The sequence below is a fragment of the Ursus arctos genome, unplaced genomic scaffold, assembly GCF_023065955.2.
Source record: "Ursus arctos isolate Adak ecotype North America unplaced genomic scaffold, UrsArc2.0 scaffold_25, whole genome shotgun sequence".
Classification (NCBI taxonomy): domain Eukaryota; kingdom Metazoa; phylum Chordata; class Mammalia; order Carnivora; family Ursidae; genus Ursus; species Ursus arctos.
The window spans coordinates 13,226,945-13,253,323 of NW_026622930.1; the positions used below are offsets into that span (position 1 = coordinate 13,226,945).

Consider the following 26,379-nt stretch of genomic DNA (forward strand, 5'->3'; position numbering starts at 1 on the left):
GGAGGGTCTCTAAACCCAAATTCTCTTACACATTTGTAGCACAGAAAATATCTAACATGCCCAGATTCCTTCTGATTACAGAGCCGTTATGGTTTTGATTCTCCCAAACGTTCCATATTACTTGTTTTCCTGGAGTAGGAAAATATGAAGCACTGGCCAAGACTGTCACCATCTCAGCTACGCAAAGTGATCTGCTAAGGAGGCAGACGCTGCCCCCACTAACTAAAGTAACTTAGAGCCAGAGATATTGGTAGAACCTGAGTTTTTAAGGTGAGCTACCCCTACCATCATACCTCTCCTTTTTATAAACAATATGCAGAGGTCTCCAAAGCATAAAGGGTGTTCATTTTGGACTCACACAAGGTCTGCAGCTTTCTTGAGTCCACCCGTCCCTTGATTAGATTTGTAACTATTTGGTTTCTAATATATTTTCTATTTAACTCTAGAGATGTTTGAACTCCCTGGGATCCATAGAAATATATTTTCACTTATCTATTTTCACCTGCAAATACTAGAGTATGTATCTCTAATGTATAAAAGCTTTATTTTATTTATTATTTTTTAAAAGTATGCTTCAAGTCCAGTGTGAGGCTTGAATTTACAACCCTAAGATCAAGAGTCACATGCCCTACTGACTGAGCCAGGAAGGCACCCTTATAAGAACTTCAAAAAGTAACTTTAGTGCCATTGGTTCATCTAACCAAATTAACAAGAATTAATTGATGTAATCTACTAATACTCTGTCCACCTCTTATTTCTCCATCTGTTTCAAAAAGATGTTTTTACAATGTCTAATCAGAATCATAACAAGGCCAAATATTGTATTTGGTTGAAACGTCTCTAAAAGTCTTAATCTCTTGCAATCTTCCGTACCCTTAAAGCCATGGATTTTTTTTGAAGAAATTGGATTGTTTTCTGTAATTTCCCACATTCTGGATTTGGCTGATGTTTCTAGATGGTATGAACTCTAAATTTTCTTTATCTCCTATATTTTTAGTAGCAGGCTTGGTTAGATTCAGATTTTTTTTTTTTTAAATCAAGAATACCTCATGGGTGGGTAAATATGTTCTCTAACTAGCAAAGACCTTTGAACCTGATAGGACCATCTGTTCTTTTGCATTGCTTAGTTTTTTTTTTTTTTTTAAGAGTTTATTTGAGGAGAGCTAGAGAGAGAGAGAGAGCATGTGCATAAGCAGGGGGAGCAGGAGAGGGAGAAGCAGACTCCCTGCTGAGCAGGAAGCCCCATGTGGACCGGATCCCAGACTCTGGGATCATGACCTCAGCCGAAAGCAACGGCTTAACCGGCTTAACCGACTGAGCCACCCAGGCCCCCGGCTTAGGTATGTTACATGGTAAACTGAAGTTCGGTCATCTCACGTGGCTTTGAGTTGGATCTGCAGTCACATCTCACATAATAGCTAACTTTTATCAAGTGCTTCCCATGGGTCAGGCACAACAATTAGGCACCTTACTTAAAATGCTCATTTAATCTTATGAACATTTTGCAGAAGAGGAAACTGAAGCTTACAGAGTTTGATTACTTTGACCCAGTTAGCGATAGTGTGAGTTCAGGAGTCGAACCAGGATCCCGGCTTCTGCTACTTTCAACTTTCAACAATTCCATTTCGGGGTCTCTGCATTTTCCCGGTTCTCACGGAGCCTTCGGTTATCAATTACAGGAAAATGGCTCCGCCCCGCTCCTTCCCCTCCTCGCCCCGCCCAGTCCCGGGTCCTGCCCGGGGGAGCGCGCGGATAAAAAAAACCACACTTCCCAGAGTGCACCGCGAGCGCCAAGGCCTCACTACCGGCGTCCGCTCGCCGGCGCCATTTCTGTAGAGAGGAACGGCAGTGTGGCCTGTGATCATGGCGCTGTTCCCGGCGTTTGCGGGCATTGGTGAGGCTCCCAATAGCGGCAGCGCCAGGAAAGGTAAGCACACAAAAAGGACGGAGAAGGCACTCGGCGGGCATACAACGGAGTTTCTCGGTCCTAGATCTCGGCCCTTGCCTTGGATTTGTTTATCCATTTGTATCCCAGAGTTCTCCGCGGCGTTGCAAAGCCTTCTGGGAAGGGCTCCTGGCCTCGTCCTGGCTTCTACTTTAAGTTGTAGAGCAATGGACGGAGAGAAAGAGACCGAGGAGAGCCCCTGGGGCTGGGGCTTCGATGTTGTCATGCCGTTGGACCTCATTCTTGCTCTGAGCCTCAGTTACTTCACTTGTGAAACGGAGATAATAGTACTCCACATCTCAAGGAGATTCCTGATGCAAATGCTGGGTGTTCTTATTACATGTCTCTTCCTTTCCCGTTTTACTTATTTCTGAACTTTTAGTGGGTTCATAGCTTTGGGCAGACCTAAAGCTAGGGATTAGGATCCAAAGCCTAATCACAGTTTCTCTCCAGAGGGGCACAGGTGCTGGGAATCAGAACTGTTATTGAGGGTCCCCAGGTGATGGCATTACATACTCTATTTAGCCTTAAACATCCTCAGGAGATCTGCATTATTAAAAACTGAGACAGGGAATTGTCATTTAAAGTAATTAATCCTAGATCAGAACTTATGTGGCAGAATCCAGTTGTGTCTGGAACCTCTGTTATATCCTCTCACAGTTCCTACACTTCTTTTCTGGTAATGTTCTTCATAATTTTGAGTAATTTCTGATATAATTAGTGCAAGTTTTGGTTATCCTTTACTAGACTGTGACCTCCATGTGTTCAGGGACAATGTCTATACGTTGTAGCATACTGAGATCCGAGCACAGGTCCAGAGTATAGATGTTCAATGAATGCTGAATATACAGACCAATAATAGGCAATGTGGGAAACAAAGGCAGAAGAAAAATTATTAAATTTCCTTACCATCTACAGCCCGTTGACAAGTCCTTAAAACAGGCAGAGTGAAAATCCTCTAGGAACTCAGCTGCCTCAATGTTAATACTTTGCTAAAGGGCAAAAGGTCCTGGAAACCTTGCTTCCAAAATTCCTTAGAGACTTAGGCTATCCCTAACCCTCTCCCAACTTGAAAGTACATAACGGGCCACTCCTCGTGACCCCAGTGCAGCTCTTTCTGCCCATGGTCCTGGCCCTGTGCTTTAATAAAACCACCTTTTTGCACAAAAGGCATTGCAAGAATTCTTTCTTGGCCCTCAGCTTCGAACTCTTGACGTCTTCCCTACATCAATAGGTATTTTTAAAAAATAACAGAAAAGGTAAGATGTTATATATGTCACGGGTGAACTACAGGAATACTGACTTCTGGTGGGAGTTTCAAAGTAGGTTTATTTAGGAGATAACTTTGGTGATGGGTCTTCAAGAGGATGGACTTTAGACAGATGGAGATAGTGGAAGGGCATTCCAGGGCCTTCAGAGACATACAGAGAAGAAGTCATGTGACCTGTGCAAAAAATTGTAAATAGTCCAGTTTGTCTGGAAATCTAGAGGCATAAAGGGGAAGCCTTGGGAAATACTGTTGGGACTGGTGGTGAGGGAGGGTAATGACTTGAGTAACAGGCCGGGGGTTTATCCTTTATTTGGGTAGGGTGAAATGGAAAGTTTATAAGGGAGTGTCGCCCTTGTCATTTATCTTAACCAGTATTTATCGGACATTTTCTGGGTATTCAATGGCAGGATAATGTTTGTAGAAGAGTTTTTTGTTTTTGTTTTTGTTTTTTTAAAGATTTTATTTATTTATTTAACAGAGATAGCGAGAGAGGGAACACAAGCAGGGGGAGTGGGAGAGGAAGAAGCAGGCTCATAGTGGAAGAGCCTGATGTGGGGCTCGATCCCATAACGCCGGGATCACGCCCTGAGCCGAAGGCAGGCGCTTAACCGCTGTGCCACCCAGGTGCCCCTGTAGAAGAGTTTTTATGAAGCACTGTATTTTAAAAAATTTAAACATTATCACTCAATGAAACTAACTGTAATTCTTTAATGTCATCTAATTTCTAGTCAGTGTTCAGATTTTCCAGGTTGTCTCAAAAGTGGCCTCTTAATGCTGCTTCAGGTCAGAATCCCAAAAGGATACAACATTGTATTTTGTGGATATATCTCTTAGGTCTCATATGAAACAGTTTCTGCTTCCCCTCCATTTCCCCTTGTGATATATTTGTTGAGGAAAATGGGTCATTTGTCCTGTAGACATTTCCCACCAGATCCTCCTGGTGACATTTAGCATGCTTCTCTATCCCAGTATTTCCTGTGAGCTGGCGGTTAGAGCTAGAAAGTTAATTAGATGCAGGTGTAATTTTTTAAATTGAAAATACCTCGTCAGGGTATTTGCTGTTGACTCAAGTCAGGAGGATGTGCTGTCTAGTTTTTTTTGGGAAATGTTAAGATTGATCAGTGATTTCATGGTCAGTCCTGCCTCATGCATTACGAAGCTGCCCATCAGTCTTTCACCTAATGATCTTTGCAGTCATTATGACTATTGCTTACAGTCATTATTTCACTGGGGTCACAAAATGGTTTTTTTCTAATTTTAACTTTCCTCCTATATTAGCATCAATTATTTTATAAACTTTCTGTCAACACTATTGGGGTACCCTGAAATAGAATTCAGGCAGAAAAGACAGGATGAATGGTTGATTCTTTCCCTTTGTCGGCGTTCAGAAAATGAGTTGGGGTTCCCTGCAACTTCTAGAGGTCTCCCTCCTCATTATGAACTCTCGAATTTTTAACACTTGTATTTCAATCCATTGCAGATACTATTTTTCTAATGCCCGAATTGTCCCATCTGTGGCCGTTGGGAGTCTAATTAAGTTTGGTGTGTGTCCTTTTGATGTTACCCAGATGTCTTCATTGCTTCCTTGTTTTCTGGCCTAAGAGGTAGCCAGAGCTCATCACTTACATGTTCCGTTGGGGCTTGGAACTGGCTCTTTCTCTAAAAACCATGGTTTCTTTTAGTGAAAGGTGGTGTGGGAAGGTTAAAACCACAAGCTGGTGTCAGGAGTACTAATTGCACTGGGTTGTCATTACTTCTAGACATTTCGAGTGGTCAAAACCAGGAAGAGAGAAATACATCATGAATTCACCATGATATTTCCAGGCCAGATTTAAGATTGTGAGATTTTTATTTAATTTCTTTTTATAATTTAGTTTGTAATTTATATGTACATTTATAATTTAATATTTATATTTCTTTCCTCTTATGCTAAAAATCTTAGTTCCTGGTGCACCTGGCTGGCTCAGTGAGTGGAGCCTGTGACTCTTGATCTTGGGGTTGTAAGTTCAAGTCTTGTGTTGGATGTGGAGATTACTTAAAAATAACATCTTAAAAAAAAAAATCTTAATTCCAGTTCCTAATACCACCAGTACCATTGTGTATATGTTCAAAATAACAGTAGTAATATGATGAATACTAAATAGTTTAATATTTTTTTGTGGTTCTTTTTGTCCTTACGTCGTATCCTGCAGCAGATAGATCATCAAATGACTGTTTTAAAGGCACTTGAAATAATTCTCTGTGTGGTTTTGTCAGCAGTTTGACATAACAGTTATGTATATTTTCAATTTTTAGGGGCTGCTTTTTTCTTCTTTTTGAACTGACCCTGTTTTATAGTGTTGTGAAACATTTGCATGGTTCTAAGGTTGAAAATGTAAACCAGGTATATTCAGAGAAAAAAAGGCTTTCCTTTCTGTTCCTCCAGCCTGTTACTTTCCTTTCTCTGTGGGTTAGAATTTTGATTAGTCGATGACAGCCTTCCACTTTTTTCTCCCTTAATATGAGTAACTACATTTCTTTCTCTTTCTTAAATGCATACTGTTCTGCATTTTATTTTATTTTTTTAAAGACTTCTTTATTTGAGAGAGAGCTGGAGCAAGCAGGGGGAGAGGCAGAGGGAGAGAGAATTCTGAAGTGGACTCCCTGCCGAGCGCAGAGCCCAATGTGGGTCTGGATCTCAGGACCCTGAGACCATGACCTGAGCTGAAATCAAGAGTCGGACACTTAACCAACTGAGCCACCCATGAGCCCCACTGTTCTGCATTTTTAAAATTTTTAATTTTATTTATTTTTGAAGGGTTTATTTATTTTAGAGAGAGAGCATTGGGGGGGGCAGAGGGAGAGGGAGAATCTTTTCTCTTTTTTTAAAGATTTTGTGTATTTGAGAGCCCCGGGGGGGGGGGGCGGGCAGAGGGCCAAGCGGACTTCCCACTGAGTGAGGAGCTGGGTGTAGGGCTCAGTTAGGACCCCGAGGTCATGACCTGGGCTGAAGTCAGATGCTTAACTGACTGAGCCACTCAGGTGCCCCAGAGAGAGATAAGCAGACTCCCAGCTGAGTGCAGAGCCAGACGGGGCTTGATCTCCTGACCCTGAGATCACGGCCTGAGCTGAAATTAAAAGTGCCCCACCTATTTTGCATTTTAGCTGAAATCCCAGAGATAACTCTATAGCCTATGCACTCTACGGTATGCTATCTTCCTCATTTCTTTTGACTGATACACAGAACTCCCATCGTGTGACGTCACTGGTTTATTCAGACAGTTCCCTATTAAGAACACTGAAATTGTTTCTTCTCCCCTTACTGTACTTCTTTTAACTCATGTTACATTAGTTTCAGGTGTACAACATAGTGATTGAACAACTTTATACCTTATGCTATGTGTACTCCATGCATAGCCATCATCTGTCACCATGCACCACTATTACAATATCATTGACTATTCCCTATGCTGTGCCTTTTATTCCTCTGATTTATTCATTACGTCACTGGAAGCCTGTGTCTCCCACTTCTCTTCATCCATTTTGCCCATCCCCCGGCAACCCATCAGTTCTTTGTATTTATAAACGATTCTGCTGTTGGTTTATTCAGTTGTTTTGTAGATTCTACCTGTAAGTGAAATCATGTGGTATTTTTGTTTCTCTGACTTCTCTTAGCATAATACCCTTTTAGGTCCATTCATTTATGTTCTCACAAGTGGCAAGACAACCATCCTTTTTTGGCTGAGTAATATTCCATATTATTTATATTTTTATATACATATCACATCTTTTTTACGGGTTCATCTATTGATGGACACTTGGGCTGCTTCCGTATCTTGGCTATTGTAAATAATGCTGCAGTAAACATAGGGATGCAGACATCTTTTCGATTTTTGGGGGGTAAATACCCAGGAGTAGAATTGTTGAATCATATGGTATTTCTGTTTTTAATTTTTTGAGGAATCTTCATACTGTTTTCCATAGTGGTTGTACCAGTTTGCATTCCCACCGACCGTGCACAGATGTTCCCTTTTTCCACATCCTTGCCAACACTTGTTATTTCTTGCCTTTTTTGATTTTAGCCGTTCTGACAGGTGCGAGGTGATCTCTCGTTGTGGTTTTGATTTGCATTGCCCTGACGAGGCGTGATGTTGAGCATCTTTTCATGTGAGAGAGAGAAAGCATGAGCAGGGAGAAGAGGGAGAAGCAGGCTCCCTGCTAAGCAGGGAGCTTGATGTGGGACTCGATCCCAGGACCCCGGGATCATGACCTGAGCCGAAGGCAGAGGCTTCACCGACTGAGCCACCCAGGCGCCCCACACACTACATCTTTATCTGCTCATCTGTTGATGGACGTTTAAGTGCTTTCATACCGTGGCTCTTGTAAGTAATGCTGCCGTGGGTATAGAGGTGCGTATGCTGTTTTGCATTAGTGTTTTCATTGTCTCAGGATAAATACCCAGAAGTGGCACTGCTGGATCGTACGGTATTTATATTTTTTATTTTTTGAGGAACCTCTGTACTGCTTTCCACAGTGGCTGCACCAGTTTGCATTCCCACCAACAGTGCACAAGGGTTGTTGTTTCTTTTTCTCCACATCCTTACCAACACTTTTTTCTTGTTTTGATTTTAGCCGTTGCAGCAGGCATGAGGTGATAGCTCATTGTGGTTTTGGTTTGCATTTCCCCGATGGTGAGTGGTGTTGACCATCTTTTCACACGTCGGTTGGCCATCTGTATGTCTTTGGAGAAATGTCTGTTTAGGTCCTCTGCTCAGTTTTTAATTGGATTGTTGTATGGGTATTGAGTTGTATGAGCTCTTTATGTACCTTGGATACTAACACCTTATTAAATATATCATTTGCAGATATCTGCTTCCGTTCAGTAGGTTGCCTTCAGTTTCTTTCCTTGGATTTTGGATGGTTTCCTTTGCTGAGCAAAAGGTTTTTCGTTTGAGGTAGTGCCAGTTGTTTATTTTTGCTTTTGTTGCCCGGCCTGATGAGACAGGTCCAAAGAAATATTGCTAAGACTGATGTCCAAGAGTTTAGTGCCTACGTTTTCTTTTAGGAACTTCGTGGTTTCAGTTCTTACATTTAACTGTTTAACCCATTTTGAATTTATTTTGTGTATGGTAAGGCAGTGACCCAGTTTCATGCTTTTGCATGTAGCTATCCAGTTTTCCCAACCATTTATTGAAGAGACTGTCTTTTCCTCATTGACTGTTCTTGGCTCCTTTGTTGTAGATTAAATGAGCATATAAATGTGGATTTATTTCTAGACTCTCTATTCTGTCTCATTGATCTACGTGTCTGTTTTTGTGCCAGTACCATACTGTTTTGATTATTATAGCTTTGAAGTATAATTTGAAATCTGGGAGTGTGATACTTCCATCTTTGTTTTTCTTTCTCAAGATAGCTTTGGCTTTTGTGGTTCATACAAGTTTTAGGATTACTTTGTTTTAGTTATGTGAAAAATGCCATTGGTATTTTGATAGGGATTGCATTGGCGCTTGTAGATTGCTTTGGGTAATATGGACATGTTAGCAATATTAATTCTTCTAGTACGTGAGCATAGTATATCTTTTATACCATTTATTTGTGTCATCTTCAGTTTCCTTCTTCAGTGTATTACAGTTTTTGGAGTGCCAGTCTTTGACTTCCTCAGTTAAATTTATTCCTAGTATCTTATTTCTGATGCAGTTGTACATGGGATTGTTTTCTTAATTTCTCTTTCTGATAGTTTGTGATTAGTGTATAGAAACACATCAGATTTCTGTATATTTTTGTATCCTGCAATTTTACCAAATTCATTTATTCTAAAAGTTTTTTCGTGGAGTCATGAGGGTTTTCTGTATATAGTATCATGTCATCGCCAAACAGTGACAATTTTACTTATTCTTTTACTAATTTGGATGCCTTTTACTTCTCGTCTGGTTGCTGTGGCCAGGACTTCTAGTACTGTGTTGAATAAAAGTGGCAAGAGTGGGGGCGCCTGGGTGGCACAGCGGTTAAGCGTCTGCCTTCAGCTCAGGGCGTGATCCCGGCGTTATGGGATCGAGCCCCACATCAGGCTCTTCAGCTATGAGCCTGCTTCTTCCTCTCCCACTCCCCCTGCTTGTGTTCCCTCTCTCGCTGGCTGTCTCTATCTCTGTCAAATAAATAAATAAATAAATCTTTAAAAAAAAAAAAAAAGTGGCAAGAGTGGGCATCCTTGGCTTACTCCCGATCTCAGAGAAAGGGCTTTCAGTTTTTCACCATTGAGTATAATACTGGCTGTGCGTTTGTCCTATATGGCCTTTATTATGTTGAGGTATATTCTCTTTATACCCACTTTGCTGGGAGTTTTTAGCATGAATGGATATTGAACTTTGTCAAATGCCTTTTCTGCGTGTATTGAGGTGGTATGATTTTTATCCTTTATTTTGTTAATGTGTATCATGTTGATTGATTTGTGGATTGTGAACCAACCCTGGGATAAATCCCACTGATCATGGTGTAGGATCCTTTTAATGTACTGTTGAGTTCAGTTTGCTCATGTTTTGTTGAGCCAGTTAACTCTTAAATTCATTAGCTTACCCCTGTTCTCACTGCCACTTCCCAGTTTTGCCCATCATCACCCCCTGGATGGACCACAGCCTCTTAAACAGTCTCCCTGACTTCAGTCCTACCTTCACTCCCGGAACCGCTCTCCGCACTGTAGGTGGAATGTTAAAGTGCATTTATCTAAAAACACCGCGTGCCGTTCACTGGTGTAAATGCTTTACAAATTTTAACTCACTGAATCATAACCCTATGAAGTTGGTACTATTATCTGCATTTTTTTTCTTTTTTAAGATTTTATTTATTTATTTTGAGAGAGAGAGGGAGACAGAAAGAGAAAGAGAAAACACAAGCGGGGGGAGAGGCAGGCAGAGGGAGAGGAGAAGCAGGCTCCCCACTGAGCGGAGAGCCTGATGGGGGGCTCGATCCGAGGACTCTGGGATCATGACCTGCGCCAAAGGCAGATGCTTAACCAAGAGCCACCCAGGCGCCCCTATTTGCATTTTTGAGGAGGAGGAAGTGGAGTCACAGAGCGGATAAGTAACCTGTGTGTGGTCACATGGCTGGTGGGCCTCAGAACCAGGATCTGAGCTCAGGCAATTCAGCTTCAGAACGCCTGCCCTTGAATACTACTCTTCTCTGCTGGTCTTCGGAATCCTAGATCTGACTTTGTCCCTCTTGTTCAAAGCTCTTGAGTGTCTGTTGCTCCTAGGGTAAGCCCAAACTCTCCAGCTTCATTTTGCCCCTACTTGCTCTCCCTCCCTGTGGTCCAGACATAACAGCTTCTTGCTGTTTTCCAGAGCCCTGCTTTTCCACTTTCAAGCCTTTGTACCAGCCGTTTCTTCTGCCTAGACTCTCCCTAGGAGCAGATTAACCTCACCCCTTGTCCTTGAGGTCTTAACCGAGACGTCCTCCCAGGCAGCTTCCTCTGACCCATACCTGGTTAGGGTGATGTGCTCTCAGAGACCCTGTGCGTTTTCTTTATCTTGACGTCTGTCACATTGCGTGTGACTGCCAGTGTCTCAGTGCCGTAGGGTCAGGTTGGGTTTGTCTTATTTGCTGTGTGTTCCTAGCTCCTAGCACAGTGCCGGGCTTTCAGTAAGAAAAAAACCAGAAACATGCTGAGTGAAAGAAAAGAAAGAGACCCTGAGGCTGAGTATTTTGTGAAGAGTTGCACGACCAGTAAACAGTAAAGCCAGTATTTGAACACAGGTCCTTGTGGCTCGGAAACTTGTGTTCTAAATCACACTGTGATATTAGAACGTTGGGGTTTGGACTGTTTAAACATTACTTTTGGGATCCCTGGGTCTCTTCAAATTGTAGGTTAACTCCGTAGAGAGGCTGACTTTGGCTGGGTGCTCTGTAATCACCATCTTAAAAGCAGTTCTTAGTCACGTTTGCTGATGCTTTCTGTACAAATGTTTGCGCGCTCAGTTTCCTTGTCAGAAAATAAGATTTCGATCAAAATGAAGGGCTTGGCTCGCTCTTATTAAAGGAACAATTCCCTTCCCTAATACATATGCTAATTGATTACACTCAACCGTAGACATACCTTTTGAATTATTCCTGGAGGGGTGGTGCTCTCCGGAGTTCAGGGAAACCAGTAATCAGTGCTATTTTGTTGTAATGGTAATGGGGAAGGGGTGAACTGGGATATTTTATCCAATCGTGATTAAAAAAAAATTTTTTTTAATTTAAACCGATTCATGGCGATTTCTTCATCCCTCTATCCAGTGGAATTGAATTAAAGCATTTTCACTATCAATGGTGAAATAGCATGATATGATAAACTTATAAAAAGCATGTTAACTTACGGATGATTCACTATATAATTTTCTGTAAAATTACACATGCTCTGGTTTTTCCAGATACCTACCTGATTTTTGTTAGGCGGGAGTTCTAAAGTGGTTTTCTGCCTGATTCTTCTACTCTTCCTTTCTTAGGGGTGTGTGTGTGTGTATCTGAGTGCTGATTTCCAGGCAGGTTCAACCTGTGCTTACTTACTAACCTGACGGACAAAAGGTTTGTCAGCCAGTCACCTCTATCTAAACCCTAGGCGTGTTGTATCCTGCTCGTCCTCTCTGTACTGTGTTACGTCCTGCTTGGTACTGACACAATGATCTAAATAAATATTTGATTTTTATCAAAGGAACTTATAGATCTTGGGAGCATGTAGGTAAATATAGAAAGAAAAAAAAACCTTTGCAATCTGATTAATATAGTATCCTTTAATCTCAAACAGTGTTCTCCAGGATTCCATGTAATCAGAATTTAATAATCTACATGTACTATGTAAACAGTTAAGGTTATGATTCAGTATAAATTCCACGTGAGCAGAGACCTGGCCTGCCTTATTCACACTACCCCCAAAGCCTGGGATGTGCCTGGGCACATAGTAGGTATTCAGTACTGTATTCTTTAATGCTTAAATCTCCATTTACAGTGAAGACTGGAAGAATGAAAACAGTTGTATTTATACCTAGATAATGGTATGCTTTTGCTGATCTCAGATTCCTTCAGTTTAGTAAATTAGGTGCTGGGGATACAAAGATACGAAGTTATGGCTCAGATCCTCAGTCATTTTATTTATTCAAAAATATTTACTGATTCCAGTTACTTTGTGCCAAGGCACTGTGCTAGGGGTCGGGAATACAGGAGTGAGTAGTCATGACCTCTGCCCTCATGTTGCATTTAGTTTAGAAAGGAAGGAATAGGAGGAGGGCAGGTGAGCTGGAAACTTGGATGCAAGAATTGTAAAGCAATTTGCTGTATTTGTTTGGCTGGCAAAATATTTTTCTTTGTCTTTTTCTTTTTTCCACTCTCACTCCCTACGGTGTCAGAGTAATCATTACTACTCTGGGCCCTGTGAGAATTTGAGTTGTTGACCTTTGCCTAAGAATAAAGTAGAAAGACTGCCATGCAGATAATGAGATTATGACGTGGACATTGCCACGATAGCCCGGTGTAGCAGGTGCAGGGAGACTTCCGGAAAGCCAGCGCCTTAGCTGAGGGAGTGAAGAGTAGCGCCGTAGTGCGGTGGAGAGGCTGGACGGAGGGCACAGGTCCGGGTTCAGGTGTGTGCCCTCGGCCCGCCCATCACCGAACTTCTTTGGGCCTCCTGCTATTGATCTGTGACCGAGGGGGTGGTGGTCCGTCTGTTTTCCGGAGAGCCTTCTCCGAGCCACCCCCTCCCTCCGGACCCCCAGGAGCAGCCCCGCTTCTGCTCTTCCGCATGCTGGGCTTCTCTGAAAGATTTTGTTTGAACGGTGTTTTCTTTGGCTAAGAAGAGTTTTAAAATCTCTAGACTAGATGATCTCCAAAATTCCTGCATGCCTCTCATGCCGTGATGGTTACTTCTGACGTTCCATGTTCACTGCTCATGTGCTACCAGAGGGGGAAAAAAAAAGCAGCAGCAGTAACTTCTTGTCAGGTGCAAATACCCTCTGCTCTGACAAAAGGTCATTTGATTGAGATGAAGGTCACAGAGAAGGTCAGTGATGATTTGGGTTGGAACTGTAAGCATTTTCGTTCTGTATACCCTACTCTGTTTCCACAGTGGGTCTCATGGCGAAGTCTTAATTGCTTCCTTAAAACGCTTGTTCTTGTACTTTCTGAAGGACTCTGAGAGTCTCACACTTTGTTGTTTTGACATTTGGGTTTCCTTATATTTCCTCCAGGCTGTCCTCACTATCCAGAGTGTTTATGGAAAAGTATACTGGAATCGTTTGAGAGCACCTCTCCTTGCATATCGTTTGTTCCATCTTTTCTCCCTTTTCCTTTGGTCATGAGAAAATCCAATTATTGTGGAAATAATCACGATCTCTGAGCAGCAGGAACCATTGTCACATACCTCTTGCTAGGAATTGGACCCAAGGGAAGGGAACCAACCTCAGAAAGACAAAGACAGTGGAAGAAAGATTGCCTGAACAGTTGTTTAGCTCTCACTGGGCATGACCTTACAAATTACTAAGTTCCTTTGAGCCTTAGTCTCCTCTTCTATACAGTGGAGCTCATAATACCTCCCATGGAGGAGGGTTTTGGTGCTTAAAAGGGGTAGGGATGTAAAGTGCTTTACCTGGTGTTTGGCCAGCAGTAGGCACTTAATGAGTTAGAACCCCTCTCTTCTTTCCTTTTTTTTTTTTTTTTTTTAAGATTTATTTGAGAGAGAAAGCACGTGTATGTGCGCGTGCGCACGTGAGCATGGGTGGGGGGAGGGTTGGGTAGGGGAGAGGGAGAGGGAGAGGGAGAGGGAGAGAGAATCTCAGACTCCCTGCTGAGCACTGGGCTCCATCCCCTGACTCTGAGATCATGACCTGAGCCAAAATCAAGAGTTAGGCGCTCAACTGAGCCACCCAGGCTCCCCTCCCTTTTCTTTTAACGTACCTTTCCTCCTTAGGCATTTTCCTGCCTGCCTCCCTCCCTCCCCTCATTTCCACAAATAATGTATTAAACTCTTCCTGACGCATGCCAGGCGTCGCTCATGGATACAACAGGGAGTCCACCAAAGTATCTGTCATCACGGAGCACACGTTTCAGCATCTCCTCCTCACTAAGATGCAGGAATCATCAGGGACTAGAAAACAGAACATGGAAAGCCCTCTGCCAGCACAATTCTAAAAAGGCAACCCAATTGAGAAATGGGCAAAGGATTTGACTATTAGTGTTCAAATACGAATGACCAATAAACACATGAAAAGATAATTCACACCATTTCCACCAGGGAAGTGGAAACCAAAAGCACAGTGAGAAGAGACATCACACCCAGTAGGACAACCCAGCAATCTACAACACAGACACTAACAAGTTGCCAAGGATTTGGAGAAGTCAGAATCTTTATATGCTGTTATTGGGAATGTAAAGGGGTGTAGCCAATTTGAAAAAACAGTCTGGCATTTCCTTAAAATGCCGAACATGACCCAGCGTTTCTCCTGGATGTCTAGCCAAGAGCAGTGAAAACATACGTCCATATAAAGACTTATACATGAATGTTGACAGCAGCATTGTTCGTAATAACCAAAATGAGGCCCAAGGGTCCATCGGCCGATGAATGGACAAAACGTGGGCTGTCCATACAATGGCATATTATTTGGCAACAAGAAGGAATGGAGCACAGATATATGCTACAGCATGGATGAACCTTGGACACGTCATGCCCAGTGAAAGAAGCCAGTTACAGAAGACTGAATTGCATGATCTCATTTATATTCAGTGTCCCAAACTGGCAAATCTGGGGAGACAGATAAGTGGTTGCCTGGGGTGGGGGAGCCGGCAATGAGTGATGGTAACTGAGAATAGGTATGGGGTTTCCTTTGGGGATGGTGAAAATGCTCCAAGATTATTTTACGGTGACAGTTGCACAATTCTGTTGTTTGTTTGTTTGTTTTTAAGTAAATTCTGTGCCCCACGTGGGGCTCGAACTCATGACTCCAAGATCAACAGTCGCATACTCCACTGACCGAGCCAGCCAGGCGTCCTGTACGATTCTAAATATACTAAAAACCAATGGTTGTACATTTTAAATGGCTGAACCTTATGGTATTTAGATTATATCCCAGTATGACCGTTAAGAAGAGCAGTTACCCTTCTGTCTCCCAGCTTCATCCATGTCACGGGTGCCGTGGCCCTTATCTTAGAACAAAACAGGACCACATCCAAACCCCTCCTGGGGCCCCCTTGCTACCACCATCCACCATCCCATGGCTTTTTCCTTTCCCTGACAGTTAAGACTCCTAAAAGGTTAGAAAATAAGTAATTTAGAAAGAGTTCATTCCAGAGGAGTTAGGAATTAATGGATAAGCAGAAAGAAGAAACATTTTGGACATTTAATCTCACCACCCGGAGATAATCGTTATTAACATTTTATGTCATTTTAATGTTAGCAAAGTTGATACCCCGTGTTTTTATTTTCAAAGAGGAGTGCTGGTATAAGGAAAGGCTTATGTTAAGTTACTGAGAACGAAATATATTTTGAAGAAAGATATCTTAATCTTTTGTAGCAGTATTAAACATGGAGAGCTTCTGTGCGTGATTTGATTTTTAAGCTTTTCGGAATCGTCTGCATCAGATTTGAGGTTATTAAACCCTAGTGCTTTGGACACATCCCTGCTTCTTAGAGTGTATGGAGTCTGGGAAGCCGTGTTGCTTTTCAAGCCACACTTGCTGCGTTGGCTTTTGCCGAAGCCGCAGCCTGATTGTGCAAGAGGATTTCAGTCTTAAATATTTTCGAGTGTGTTAAAGCCCCGTGCCCTGTGGAGTAAAAATCTCACGGATTCCCTTCGGCTTCTGCGGACCGTCTGGCTGACCCTGGCCGGGATTTAGGGTGTCAGCTGGTAAGGTGGAGTTCCCGCTTCCGAAATCACATTGAGCTAATTTCACTGATCTTTTTTTCCTGCCCTTTTGCTTGTGCAGAATTAGACTGGCTGAGCAACCCGAGCTTCTGTGTCGGAGCCGTAGCCTCTCTGAGCCAACAACCTGAAGAGGCCACTGCCCTGCTGTCTGAAGGGTCGCCGCTGACGAGGTCGTTTTTCTGAAAGATGGGTTTTTAGTTTTAGTCCGTGTGTTGTCTGTCGCTGGGTTCGAATAACGCTCCTTAGAAAACCCCCGTGATAAAAGAGCGAATTACAACTCTTTTTTTTTTTTTACTCGAACTAATGAGGCGCTCTTTGTTTTCCCTTACCTCACTCATAGATCTTTCCTCTTTTCCCCCTTTGCATTTCGTAGTGGCAAGCGCGTGACCCAGCGCCAGTAACGAGGCCACCAGGGAACTGGCCCCATGTGATTGTTGAGTCACTTGACTAACCCCCTTAGTAGCCTTTAGAATATTGTAACTCCGATGTTCCCTCCGTTGCGTGTTCACCATTTTTGGAAAAACAGAAGCTGGTGTGATAGAACATTGGATAAAATCTCATGAAAATTTTGGGGACAGCAGAACGGGGTCCATCTGTACCAAGCTTTGAAAGAAGCTGTGGTAGAGCATCGGATTGAGAAGTGAGCCCTCTCGCAGATACGGACTAGGTATTCTCACTAAGATGAGGAGCCCTGGGAAGGCAGTCCTCCGAAAGTGCAAGAAACCTTTGGAAATGGACGCTAATTGGTGCCTGAGAGAGAGTTGTCTGTAGATATTTCGGTAATGCAGAAGGGCTCATCATAACCTTTAAAAACAAGGACCGGAATTAAACCCTTTTTTTAAAAAAAATTTTTTGTCATTAAGCACGTGCTGCCCTAATATGTGGGACTGAAAATAAATCCTTTATAACATTGCTTCAGAAAAAAGCGTATTTGCTTATAATAATATTTTTTTATTATATTATGTTAGTCACCATACAGTACATCCCTAGTTTTTGATGTAAAGTTCCATGATTCATTACTTGCAAGAAAATACTATATTTGATAAAATAACTGGTAGATTATTTTCATTTAAAAATGTACAAATGTGAAAGCCTAGGTTTAGACGCTATTCAAATTAGAATTTCTTCACCTACTATTGTTTTAGATCTAATTCTTTTTTTTTTTTCCTGGTTGCGGGGGGAGGTCCAGCTCTTAAATCCTTAAGGGGAGTTGTGATCCAGGAAGGCACTGTATAAATATACGGCCAAACAGTAAGCCCCTGTGGGCATTTCTGGAATCCCCTTTTACACATTTGTTCGCTTATTTACATAGTCTTCTCCCTCCTTCTCTTCTGAAAATAATTCTAATGTTGATTTTCCCAAAACAGGAGTCCTCTGAAATCAGAGCCTTCAGATGAAAGTGATGTTAACAGAAAGCCCAAACAAACAAGCAGAAAAAAGAAGAAAGAGAAGAAGAAGAAGAGGAAGCATCACCACAAGAAAACCAAGAGAAAACGTGGGCAGGCCAGTAGCAGTGGTTCCGAGCCGGATAGTGAGCCTGAAAAGGACAGAACTTCCAGAAGCACTGGGGACGCTAGAAAGGAATCCGAGAAACCAAGGTGGGTTTTCTATTCTCAAATACCTGTGTCTTTCCAAATTTTGAATTTTTTTTTCCCTCAGTTGTTACCACAAATGAGACATTTGAATGACTAGTTAGCCACTCAGTCAAATGGAGTTCAAAAAAAGCCCAAACAGAGGTCTACCATTGGGTCAACATTAAAAAAAAAAAAAAAAAAGACGATGACGCAAACTTTCATTAAAAAAGCTATGGCTGTGATTTTATTTGAGAAATGTTATTTAGACACAGTAATGACGGTGTCAAGATCTGATTGAGACAAAAAGTCTTTAGGATTTTGAAAGATGACTGATGGGCCATGCCGTGGGAATTTGGACCAGTTTGCTACCTAGTTAAGGGTCCTGTCTGTGAGGGTCAGAGTAAGAGGAATGTCTTATTTCTCTTCCATAGTCTCTCTTCTTTCGATCGCTCTCATCAGGCCGCTGGGTGGACACACACGCTTTGGTTAAGGGTAGCGTAACCCTTAAAATCATCATCACTCTTGTCCTTTTCCTACTTCACATTTCTTTCCAGCACTTTCTTCCACTGTGTGGAAGGTGCGGACTGGCCCGTGACCACAGTATTTCCTTTTCTGGGGGCTTTGCTTCTCCCCACATCTTGCTCCCCTGTCACCCTCGAGCCTGTTGCTGTCATCGTTCTAGAGCGATGACAGCGCAGGTGCTCACTGGCGGCTCCCCGTCTCTGCCTCGTCTCCTCTGCTGCCCCACGGGGGGCCCTTCTCCCTCACCTACAACAGGTGGCACATGGGAACTACCTGAGTCGTTTCTCATTTCACTTTTTTCTTCTCTTCATATGGGCTAGAAGAGAGAAAATTGAAGTCCCTGTGCAAGCCATACTTAAATTTATTGCTGTTAAGATTTTTTTGACTCTTCAGGCATTACTTGCTTAGAGTCCCATTATTTGCTTAGTGAGATCTCTGTGGTGCAGTGAGTCTGGAATCTGACCCACAGAGTCACCATCAGACGGGCGGACACGGAGTCCTCCCGGATCCTTCTGCCACCATATCCGCGGAGAGCCTTGCAGGCCACCGTGGCGCAGGGCGTCCAGACGGAGTCAGCCATCTCTGCGTCTCGGGTACTCTGTCTGTAACCCAGGCTTGCTCTAGGAGGGGAGAATAAAAAGGTTCTGACTGTGACCGAGGTTCTGTGGGCAGGAATCACTCCTGTCTCGCTTGCCCTCGTGTCCCCTCGGCGGTGGGCACAGGGCCCGATGCATAGTAAACACTTGGTACATTTCTGTTGGGTGAACGAATGAATACATTATTGATATTTTTGCTTTTCAGTATGTCTTCAACATACATTAATCATTATTTCTTCTGAAAACTCACTGTTAGCTACCAGTCCTTTTTTTTTTTTTTTTCAAACAGTTGAGGAAAATGAGTTTTAAAGGATTTTCTGAACCCACACAGGAACTACCATTAGAACTTGGAAGGGAGTTATTTTCAGCCTGTGCTTAATCACATCGGAGGTGAGCTTTAGAGCCTCTGGATTGTTCTGTGATCCAGGTGGCATATTTAAGTTCACAGACACTTTTCAGAATGTCCCCATTAAGATCAAAATCGACTGTTCTTGTTCTTCTCTTTTACTTTCTTACTGTGAACTTCTGTAGTCTCTTCCTGGGAAGATGACCTGGAGGATTTGTTTCCATGGAGACCAGAACTAAGATATTAGTGAGTTGTGAGAGTATTTCTGTGGTGTCAGGAAAGTGGGTTCGCGGGGGTATAGCGCACCCTATAGGAACTCTGTTTTAGGGTGACGGAGGGACGACTTCCCCCAGGGATACAGCATCGCAGGGACCTCTGTCTCCTAGAGTGAGCTCTTCACCTTCAAGGGGGAGGCACATCCTTCCTTTGGCGCAGCCCAGACCACATCCTGCTTCCTGACCTCAGTACCCAGTAGGAGAGGATCAGAGCTTGTTGACTCCCCAGGGGTGGTCTGCTCCCTCCTCCCTCTCCCTTTCCATTTCTTTCTGGAATGCATCCATCTCATTCCTTCCCTTTGCTGCCCCTTACAGAGAAAGAAAACAGAAAACTCTCCACAGATGTTCTGTGGGGGAATGTGTTAAAAATCACCCTGTATTTTAACCTATTCAGCAAACAGTGATTGAAAGCTACTTTGTGTCCCCGAAATGCCATTCCTCTGTATTCCCAGCCAAGGGTGATTTAGAAGCCTTTAGAATCTTTATTTCTATCTGGGCAGAGTCAGAAAGCAAAGATGGAACAAGGTTCAGGGCCGTTTGGACCATATTGGCAGCTTCTCGCGCCAGCAGCATGAAGACCTCATTTTCTTTAGAGGAGGGAAGAGGTCAGATGCCAGAAAAACTCTCCCTCCCCCTCTTGTTTGACTCCTGGGGAACTGGTTCCAGTTGCGCCTCCGCTGGAAGGCTGCCAACGCTAGCTTGGTCCAGCGGGGTGAGTAGGGGTCTTGTCTCGCAGTGGCTCTCTCTGGCCCTGGTGTGGAAGAGGAGGTCCGTCCACACGGGCAGGACAGCGTCCACAGCGCCCAGGCTGTAGAAACGTGACTTAGACCAAGCCTGAAGATGATATGCGAGACCGAGCCATTCGGAGCTGCGGCTTTGCTGCTGCTCTTAGGTTTTGAGTGGAATAATCTGAGCACTTTGAGATGAGTTACAGGCTAAGCAAGGGTGACCCACTTGATTTTTTTTTTTTTTAAGAAAACTTGCTTATAAGTATATTTGAAATTCTAGTTACAGTCATTTAATGGAATATTTAAAAACAACACCTAGGGGCTCCTGGAGGACTCAGTCGGTGAAACGTCCGACTCTTAATTTCGGCTCAGGTCGTGATCTCAGGGTTGTGGGATTGAGCTCTGGGCTCCGTGCTCAGCGGGCAGTCTTCTCTCCTTCTCCCTCTGCCTCTCCCTGCGTGCTGTCTCTCTCTCTCGCTCTTTCTCTCTGTGTCTCTCTCTCTGTCTCTAACATAAATAAGTAAATCTTTAAAAAATAAGATATGAACATATTTAAAAATAATAAAAATAATAAAAATAAAAATATATAAAACATAAAAAAGAACTCTTGTGTCAGGTTAATTTTGGAGGTAAGGTGACTTCTTGGTCAGGTGCCACTTAGCGATGACAGTTTTTGCTTCATGTTTTAAAGCTTCTTCCACAGCAGGAGTCCTCTTCGTCTGTGGCACGTGCCCGTTCTACGTGCCTCCGTGTGTTTGATGCTGTGCGGAGCATCCGTGTTGAAGTGTTTACCTTTCATATTTCTGAAGAGGTGGACAATGTGACTAGAAGATTTCAACGCGCCTCTCCCTCTTTGTCCCTCACCTCCCTGTGTCCCACAGTCAAGAAGATAACGCTGCTGCTGATACTGGGCATCGCTCTGTGTGGCTTGAGGATGTTCAGGCTCTGACAGGAGAAACCTTCAGAACAGATAAGAAACCGGATCCGGCCAACTGGGAGTATAAGTCTCTCTACCGAGGAGACATAGCAAGGTACGTGTCACGGTGTCTTTCCTGATCTTCACTGGTGGGAAGTGACTTCTTTCTCTCCCGAACCCTCTCCGCGCGGTCTCTGTCTGCCCGGCTCCCTTCTGGATTCTGATGCCTGTCCCCCATCACTGAGCTGTTGAGGCACGTGTCTTATGTCACACGCTGGAGCGAAAGTTCAGGCCTTGAAGTCAGGATCCAGGTGTGAGGAGTCTCACTCACGTGTCGTGCCCGGCCTCGTGCCGGGCGTCGTGGCTTTTTAGTAACTACTTGTTGAATGAACAAATCTAAAAACACCTTTAAAATAAGTAGTTGTGACAAACTTATCCAGAAACCATTTGGTCTGATCTATATGCCATTTTAAAAAGTCGCAAAAGCTTTTTATTCATCTGTCCCCCAAGTAAGCCTTTTTAAAAGTGACATTAGGTGGTAATGACTTTTCCAAAATGCTTCCAGCATACGTCACCAGATAATCAAAGAAAGAGGCGATGGTATTCACTTCAGTAATTAGTTTGTTAAACTTTCCTCCTCTAACCTGTCAAAAATATTTAAGTATTTATTAAATCTCTTAGGCACTGAGTAGTTTGTAAGACACTGCTGGGAACATAAAGGACAGTACCACACAATCTCTCTTTCCAGACAGCTTACAGGTAATGAAAATTGAAGGTAGAGAATATTGGAATGTAAAGCCAAGAGGAGACCATTATCGTTCTTTATGAGCTGATTACTTTTTAAAATAAATTTCGGTCTCCATTACATTGCTGCACCTCCACATTTTAACTGTCATTCATCACGACGCTGTTCCTCACCGCATAGGCGGTTCCAGCTGAGATTTCCTTTACGACGTGTGTATATCCGTGGTTTTTCAGTGCGTATTTATGTCTACATGCAGTCTCCTAAAACCTCATGGCTGAGAGTAACCGACTATTAAAATATATTCATAGATTTTTGAATACTTTTAATACTCCTTAAAGTCGTGTTCGGTTTCCCACGGCCCCGTGGTGTGGTGCCCCAGACGTGGTAGGACCCAGGAAAAGATGGGAGGCCAGCGAACACTGAGCCCCAAGTGCGGATTGTGAGCCCGTGCTTCTTAGCCTGTCTGAGCCTCACAGCTGCTCGGTGAGGAGGACGGCACTCTCGGTTCATGAACACGGAGAAGGAACCTCAGAGAGGGTAAGCTGCCAGGAAGCCGCTTTCTCGGGGAGCCTGTGTTCCTCCAACCTCAGATGTTCTTTTCCTGTCCACAAACAAAGATGAGCTCGGTTGTGTGGGAGGATGTTTTCCGGATTGGGAAACGGAGGACTCTGGTTCTCATTCTCACTTGGCCGCTGACTGAGCATGTAATCCCACGTGAGTCACTAACCCTGTCCGAGCCTCTGTTTCTTCATTTGTTACCTCCTGCTGTGCCTTACCCTCCGCTGGCAACAGCGCTAGGAATTAGAAATTAGTTTGCAAAGATAAAGGGTTATTACTTATTCATAGATGAAAAAGGAAAAATATTCACAATGACTGACTCTTAAATCTCCGCTAATGAGTGGCCCAGACCTTAGCAGGAGAGTAACAAGAGAAGTTTACTAATCTAAACTGTGAAGATGCTGGCGGAAGGGCTGGGGCATTGCTGTGATTTCCCCGCGGATTCCTAAAGCTTTGGTGAGTTAGGTGATTAACAGCGGTACTGCTGTCAGCATCCAGATCTAGGGAAGTATGGATCCCATGGCACTGTGAGTTGGTCAGAGGACAGGGGGTGTGTTTTGTCAGGTCGCGAATTTCCACACTTCTCGAGGGGCACTAACAAATCAGGAGCATTGAGAGGACTCGGCTGGCACCGTCCTGTGAGGACCAGATGAGGCCTGTGGGCATTGGGCCTATGACAGCAATATGGTCAGTGTCTTTTAAGCTCCAGTGGACCATCTTTTGGAAGGTGGATTGACAGTGTTCTGTGTAACTCGGGAATGCAGAACCAGGATCAATGAGTGGAAGTTCCAGAAAGTGAGATTTGACTTAGTATCAAAGCAGATTTTCTAATAGTGTGAGCCTCCCGGCAGTGACCTCGTATGCGTTAGCGTATTGTGGTGAGCGGGGCTTAGAGTTCGTGGGCAAGAGTCTTTTTCTTTAGCTGTACACCAGATGAAATGGTTGGCTTATGTTTGGGAGCCAAATCTTATAAAATAATAATAACTTTAGTTTATCTAGTGCTTACTCTATGGCTAAGGACTTGAAATATATAAACCTTTTGATCATCCCTGCTATTCTGTGACACAGGTACCATTATTATCCCCATTTCACGGATGAGAAAACTGAGGCACAGACAGGTTTTGGAGTTTTGTTTTAAATAACTTGGTCAGGGTCACCTAGTTAGTAGATGATGGGGTTGGAATTTGGACCGAGGTAGACTGCCACCATGACAGCATGTGTGAATTGAAGTCATTGAAGGAAAGGCAAATTTATTATTGCCCAGCTCGCTCTGGGCCTCAGAGCCACTGAGTGAATTCAGGGCAGAAGTGTGTGCTCAATTTAAATATAGTCTTTTCCCAGGCCCTGTCCCTCTTTCTTTTCTTTTCTTTCTTCCCTTCCCTTTTCCTGTAGCTGAATTCATTTAAATTAAATGTCTATATGGTATCATTCACTGGACCTCTGAAGTGGGGTTCCCTTCTTCTGGAATTATTCAGGTAAGACCAGCTGACTATTTGATAAGGATTTTACAGAAAAAATGCCTTCATTTGGGGGAATATTGCATCAAATTACATCCTAGGTTCTGCCCAATTAAGATTCTATGATAAATGATAAATTAGATAAAACCCAAATGTCCAACAATAGAGAAATGTTAACTAGATGAGGGCTTACCCTCCAATGGACCGATTTCAAAGCCAATAAAAATGGTATTTTCTAAAACGAATGGTATGGGGAAGTGCGTGAAAGTAGGGAAGAAAGCCCGAAGCTGTGTATCAACTATTTTTAAAAAGAGGTGTGTATACACATATGAACACATGTGCACACGTATCTGAAAGCAGGCGCTTAATAATACAGATCAGGAAGACTCTTTTTTTCTCCTTTATCATTTTTACGTTATAAAATGCAGCTGTTTAAATCAGCTTTACCAAATGCACGTTTAAAGTCAGAAAACTCTGTAAACGTTTTTTTTAAGAGATTATGTGAATGTTGAAATACTGTTGATTTTTAGCAAAAAAAAAAAAATAGTAATTAAGGGGAGAACAAAACTAGTTCTACTTACAGTGTGTTCCTTACAGAACGATGGGCGTGTTTAGAGCTCTTGAAGCACTGTTTTGTCTCCTTACCCCTCGTAAAAGTTGTTTTGACTCCTAAACGGATAGGGGACAGATTGTCGTGAGTTAACCTCGGAGGGTCTGGGGGAGAGGATGGAGAGAGGAAGGGTTTGTGTGCGTGCAAGAGCTGGGAGGGTGGCTTCTCAGACACCTGTTGACTCTGGGGAAGCAAAGGAGGTGCTGGGCCTGGACCAGGGGGAGGTGGAGGCAGAACTTTCTGGAAGATGATGGAAGATGGCAGCTGCTTTCTCCTTTTTTCCCCCCCCGACAGCATAAATTTATGGAAACTTAAAAAAATACAGCATAAGTTGAAAGAATTTTATAGTGAACGCTCCTATTCCCACCCTCTACGTTCTACCATTAATATTTTACTGCCCTTGCCTTATCACAGGTCTGTCTGTCCATCCGTCCTGCAACCCATCTTATTTTTTCGGTGCCAGCCTCAGCATACTGCCCCCTAAATACTTTAACTGCAGTTGAAGATTTGTGTAGTTTTTTCTTTGGACTTAAACTTTACGTACAATGTAACACAAATCTTCACTTGCTGAGTTTGGACACATGCATACACCTATATAATCCAGCCCTGTCTGAAAATATAGAACATAGCTGTGACCCCCCCACCCCCTCAAGTTTCCTCCCGCTCTCTTGCGTTCAGTCCACACCCCACCTCCCCAGGGGCAGTTACCGTTCTAATTTTTTTCCATCCTCAATTAGTGTTGTCTCTTCTAGAATTCCATATAAATGGAATCCTATAGTACGTACGCTTCTGGGGCTGGCTTCTTTCAGTCAGTGTGGTGTTCTCAACATCGCGCCCCTTGGCGGCATTTGTCGGTAGTTTGTGGCTTCTCAGTGCCGGTCGCGTCCCGTTGTGTGGCTGTACCGGTGTGTTTACCCGTGTTCTCCTATAGGTGAGCCCCTGGATTCTTCGCAGCGTTCGGCTGTGAGCCATAGAGCTGCTGAGAATATCTGTGCACACGAGTCTTTGTGTGGAAATGCAATTTCCTTTTTCTTGGGGGAATGCCTAGAATAGAATTGCTGGGTCACAGGGTAAGTCTAAGTTTAGTTTTTTTCAAGAAACTGCCAGACCTTTCCCCAAAGTGACTGTACCAGTTTCCGTTCTCACTAACAGCACGTGAGAGTCCTGGTTCCCCAGCAGATTGCTCGCTGGTGTTCAGCATTGTCGGTGTTTAATTTTAGCCATTCCGGCGGGTACGTGGCATAGCTCCTTGTGGTTTTAATTTGTGTTTCCCTCATGATTAATGATGTTGAGCACTTCTGCATACGCCGATTGGCCCTTCATGTCGTCTTTTGTGAATTCCGTCCAGATCCTTTGCCCGTTCTTTAATTGGTGGTTTGTGTAACGTACGGAAGAGTGCACGGTCTCCCTTGGCCTCCATGCACGGGTTCAGTAGTCGTGAGTGTGATTCCAGAGACACCTGCACGCTCCATGCAGGCCTTTTAGAACCCAGCCTCTCTTCCCCTAGAGTAGAAAACAGCCACATGTAATTTTATTCAACACACTTTTGTTTCAGGATTAAAAATACAATCTTAGCCCTCCCCGTTTCCTTCTTAAGTGGGGACACAGGACTATATTGAGGAAAACGAACCAGTGTAAGAGACAGGTGACTCCATCTCACCCAAGGTTCCGGTGTCCTTAGGAATAATGTAAAAGAGGGGATGAGGATTTCCACCTTGTCTGTTACGTATGATTGTGACCATCAGTGACATAATGTGTGGAACAGACTTTACAAAACTCCAGGAAAATAGAAATTACTAGAATCTGGAAGGCAGGCATGATCTCTGTTAACAGAGAATTGGTGTTTAGAGGAATAAGTCAAACACAGAAAAAGTTAATTGCTGATTGTCGTATTTCTCTAAATAGAAGCACTCGGGAGGTAGGGTGAATTTGAACACGCAGTTAACTTGCCTCACAAGAGCTCAGGTCTGCTGA

The 26,379-nt window shown here is 43.3% G+C and overlaps 1 protein-coding gene across 2 annotated transcripts in view; it reads left to right on the forward strand.

The window, feature by feature from the left end:
- The first annotated feature begins 1,791 nt into the window (after positions 1 to 1,791).
- NRDE2 (NRDE-2, necessary for RNA interference, domain containing) overlaps positions 1,792 to 26,379 on the forward strand; it is a 55,402-nt gene continuing 30,814 nt past the window's right edge. For both annotated transcript variants that reach the window (XM_026515461.4, XM_026515460.4), the window contains exons 1-4: positions 1,792 to 1,927; positions 16,140 to 16,248; positions 17,446 to 17,676; positions 21,001 to 21,150. In XM_026515461.4, the coding sequence (XP_026371246.1) occupies positions 1,864 to 1,927; positions 16,140 to 16,248; positions 17,446 to 17,676; positions 21,001 to 21,150 (554 nt within the window). In that variant the 5' untranslated portion in view covers positions 1,792 to 1,863. The remainder of the gene's footprint in view (positions 1,928 to 16,139; positions 16,249 to 17,445; positions 17,677 to 21,000; positions 21,151 to 26,379) is intronic.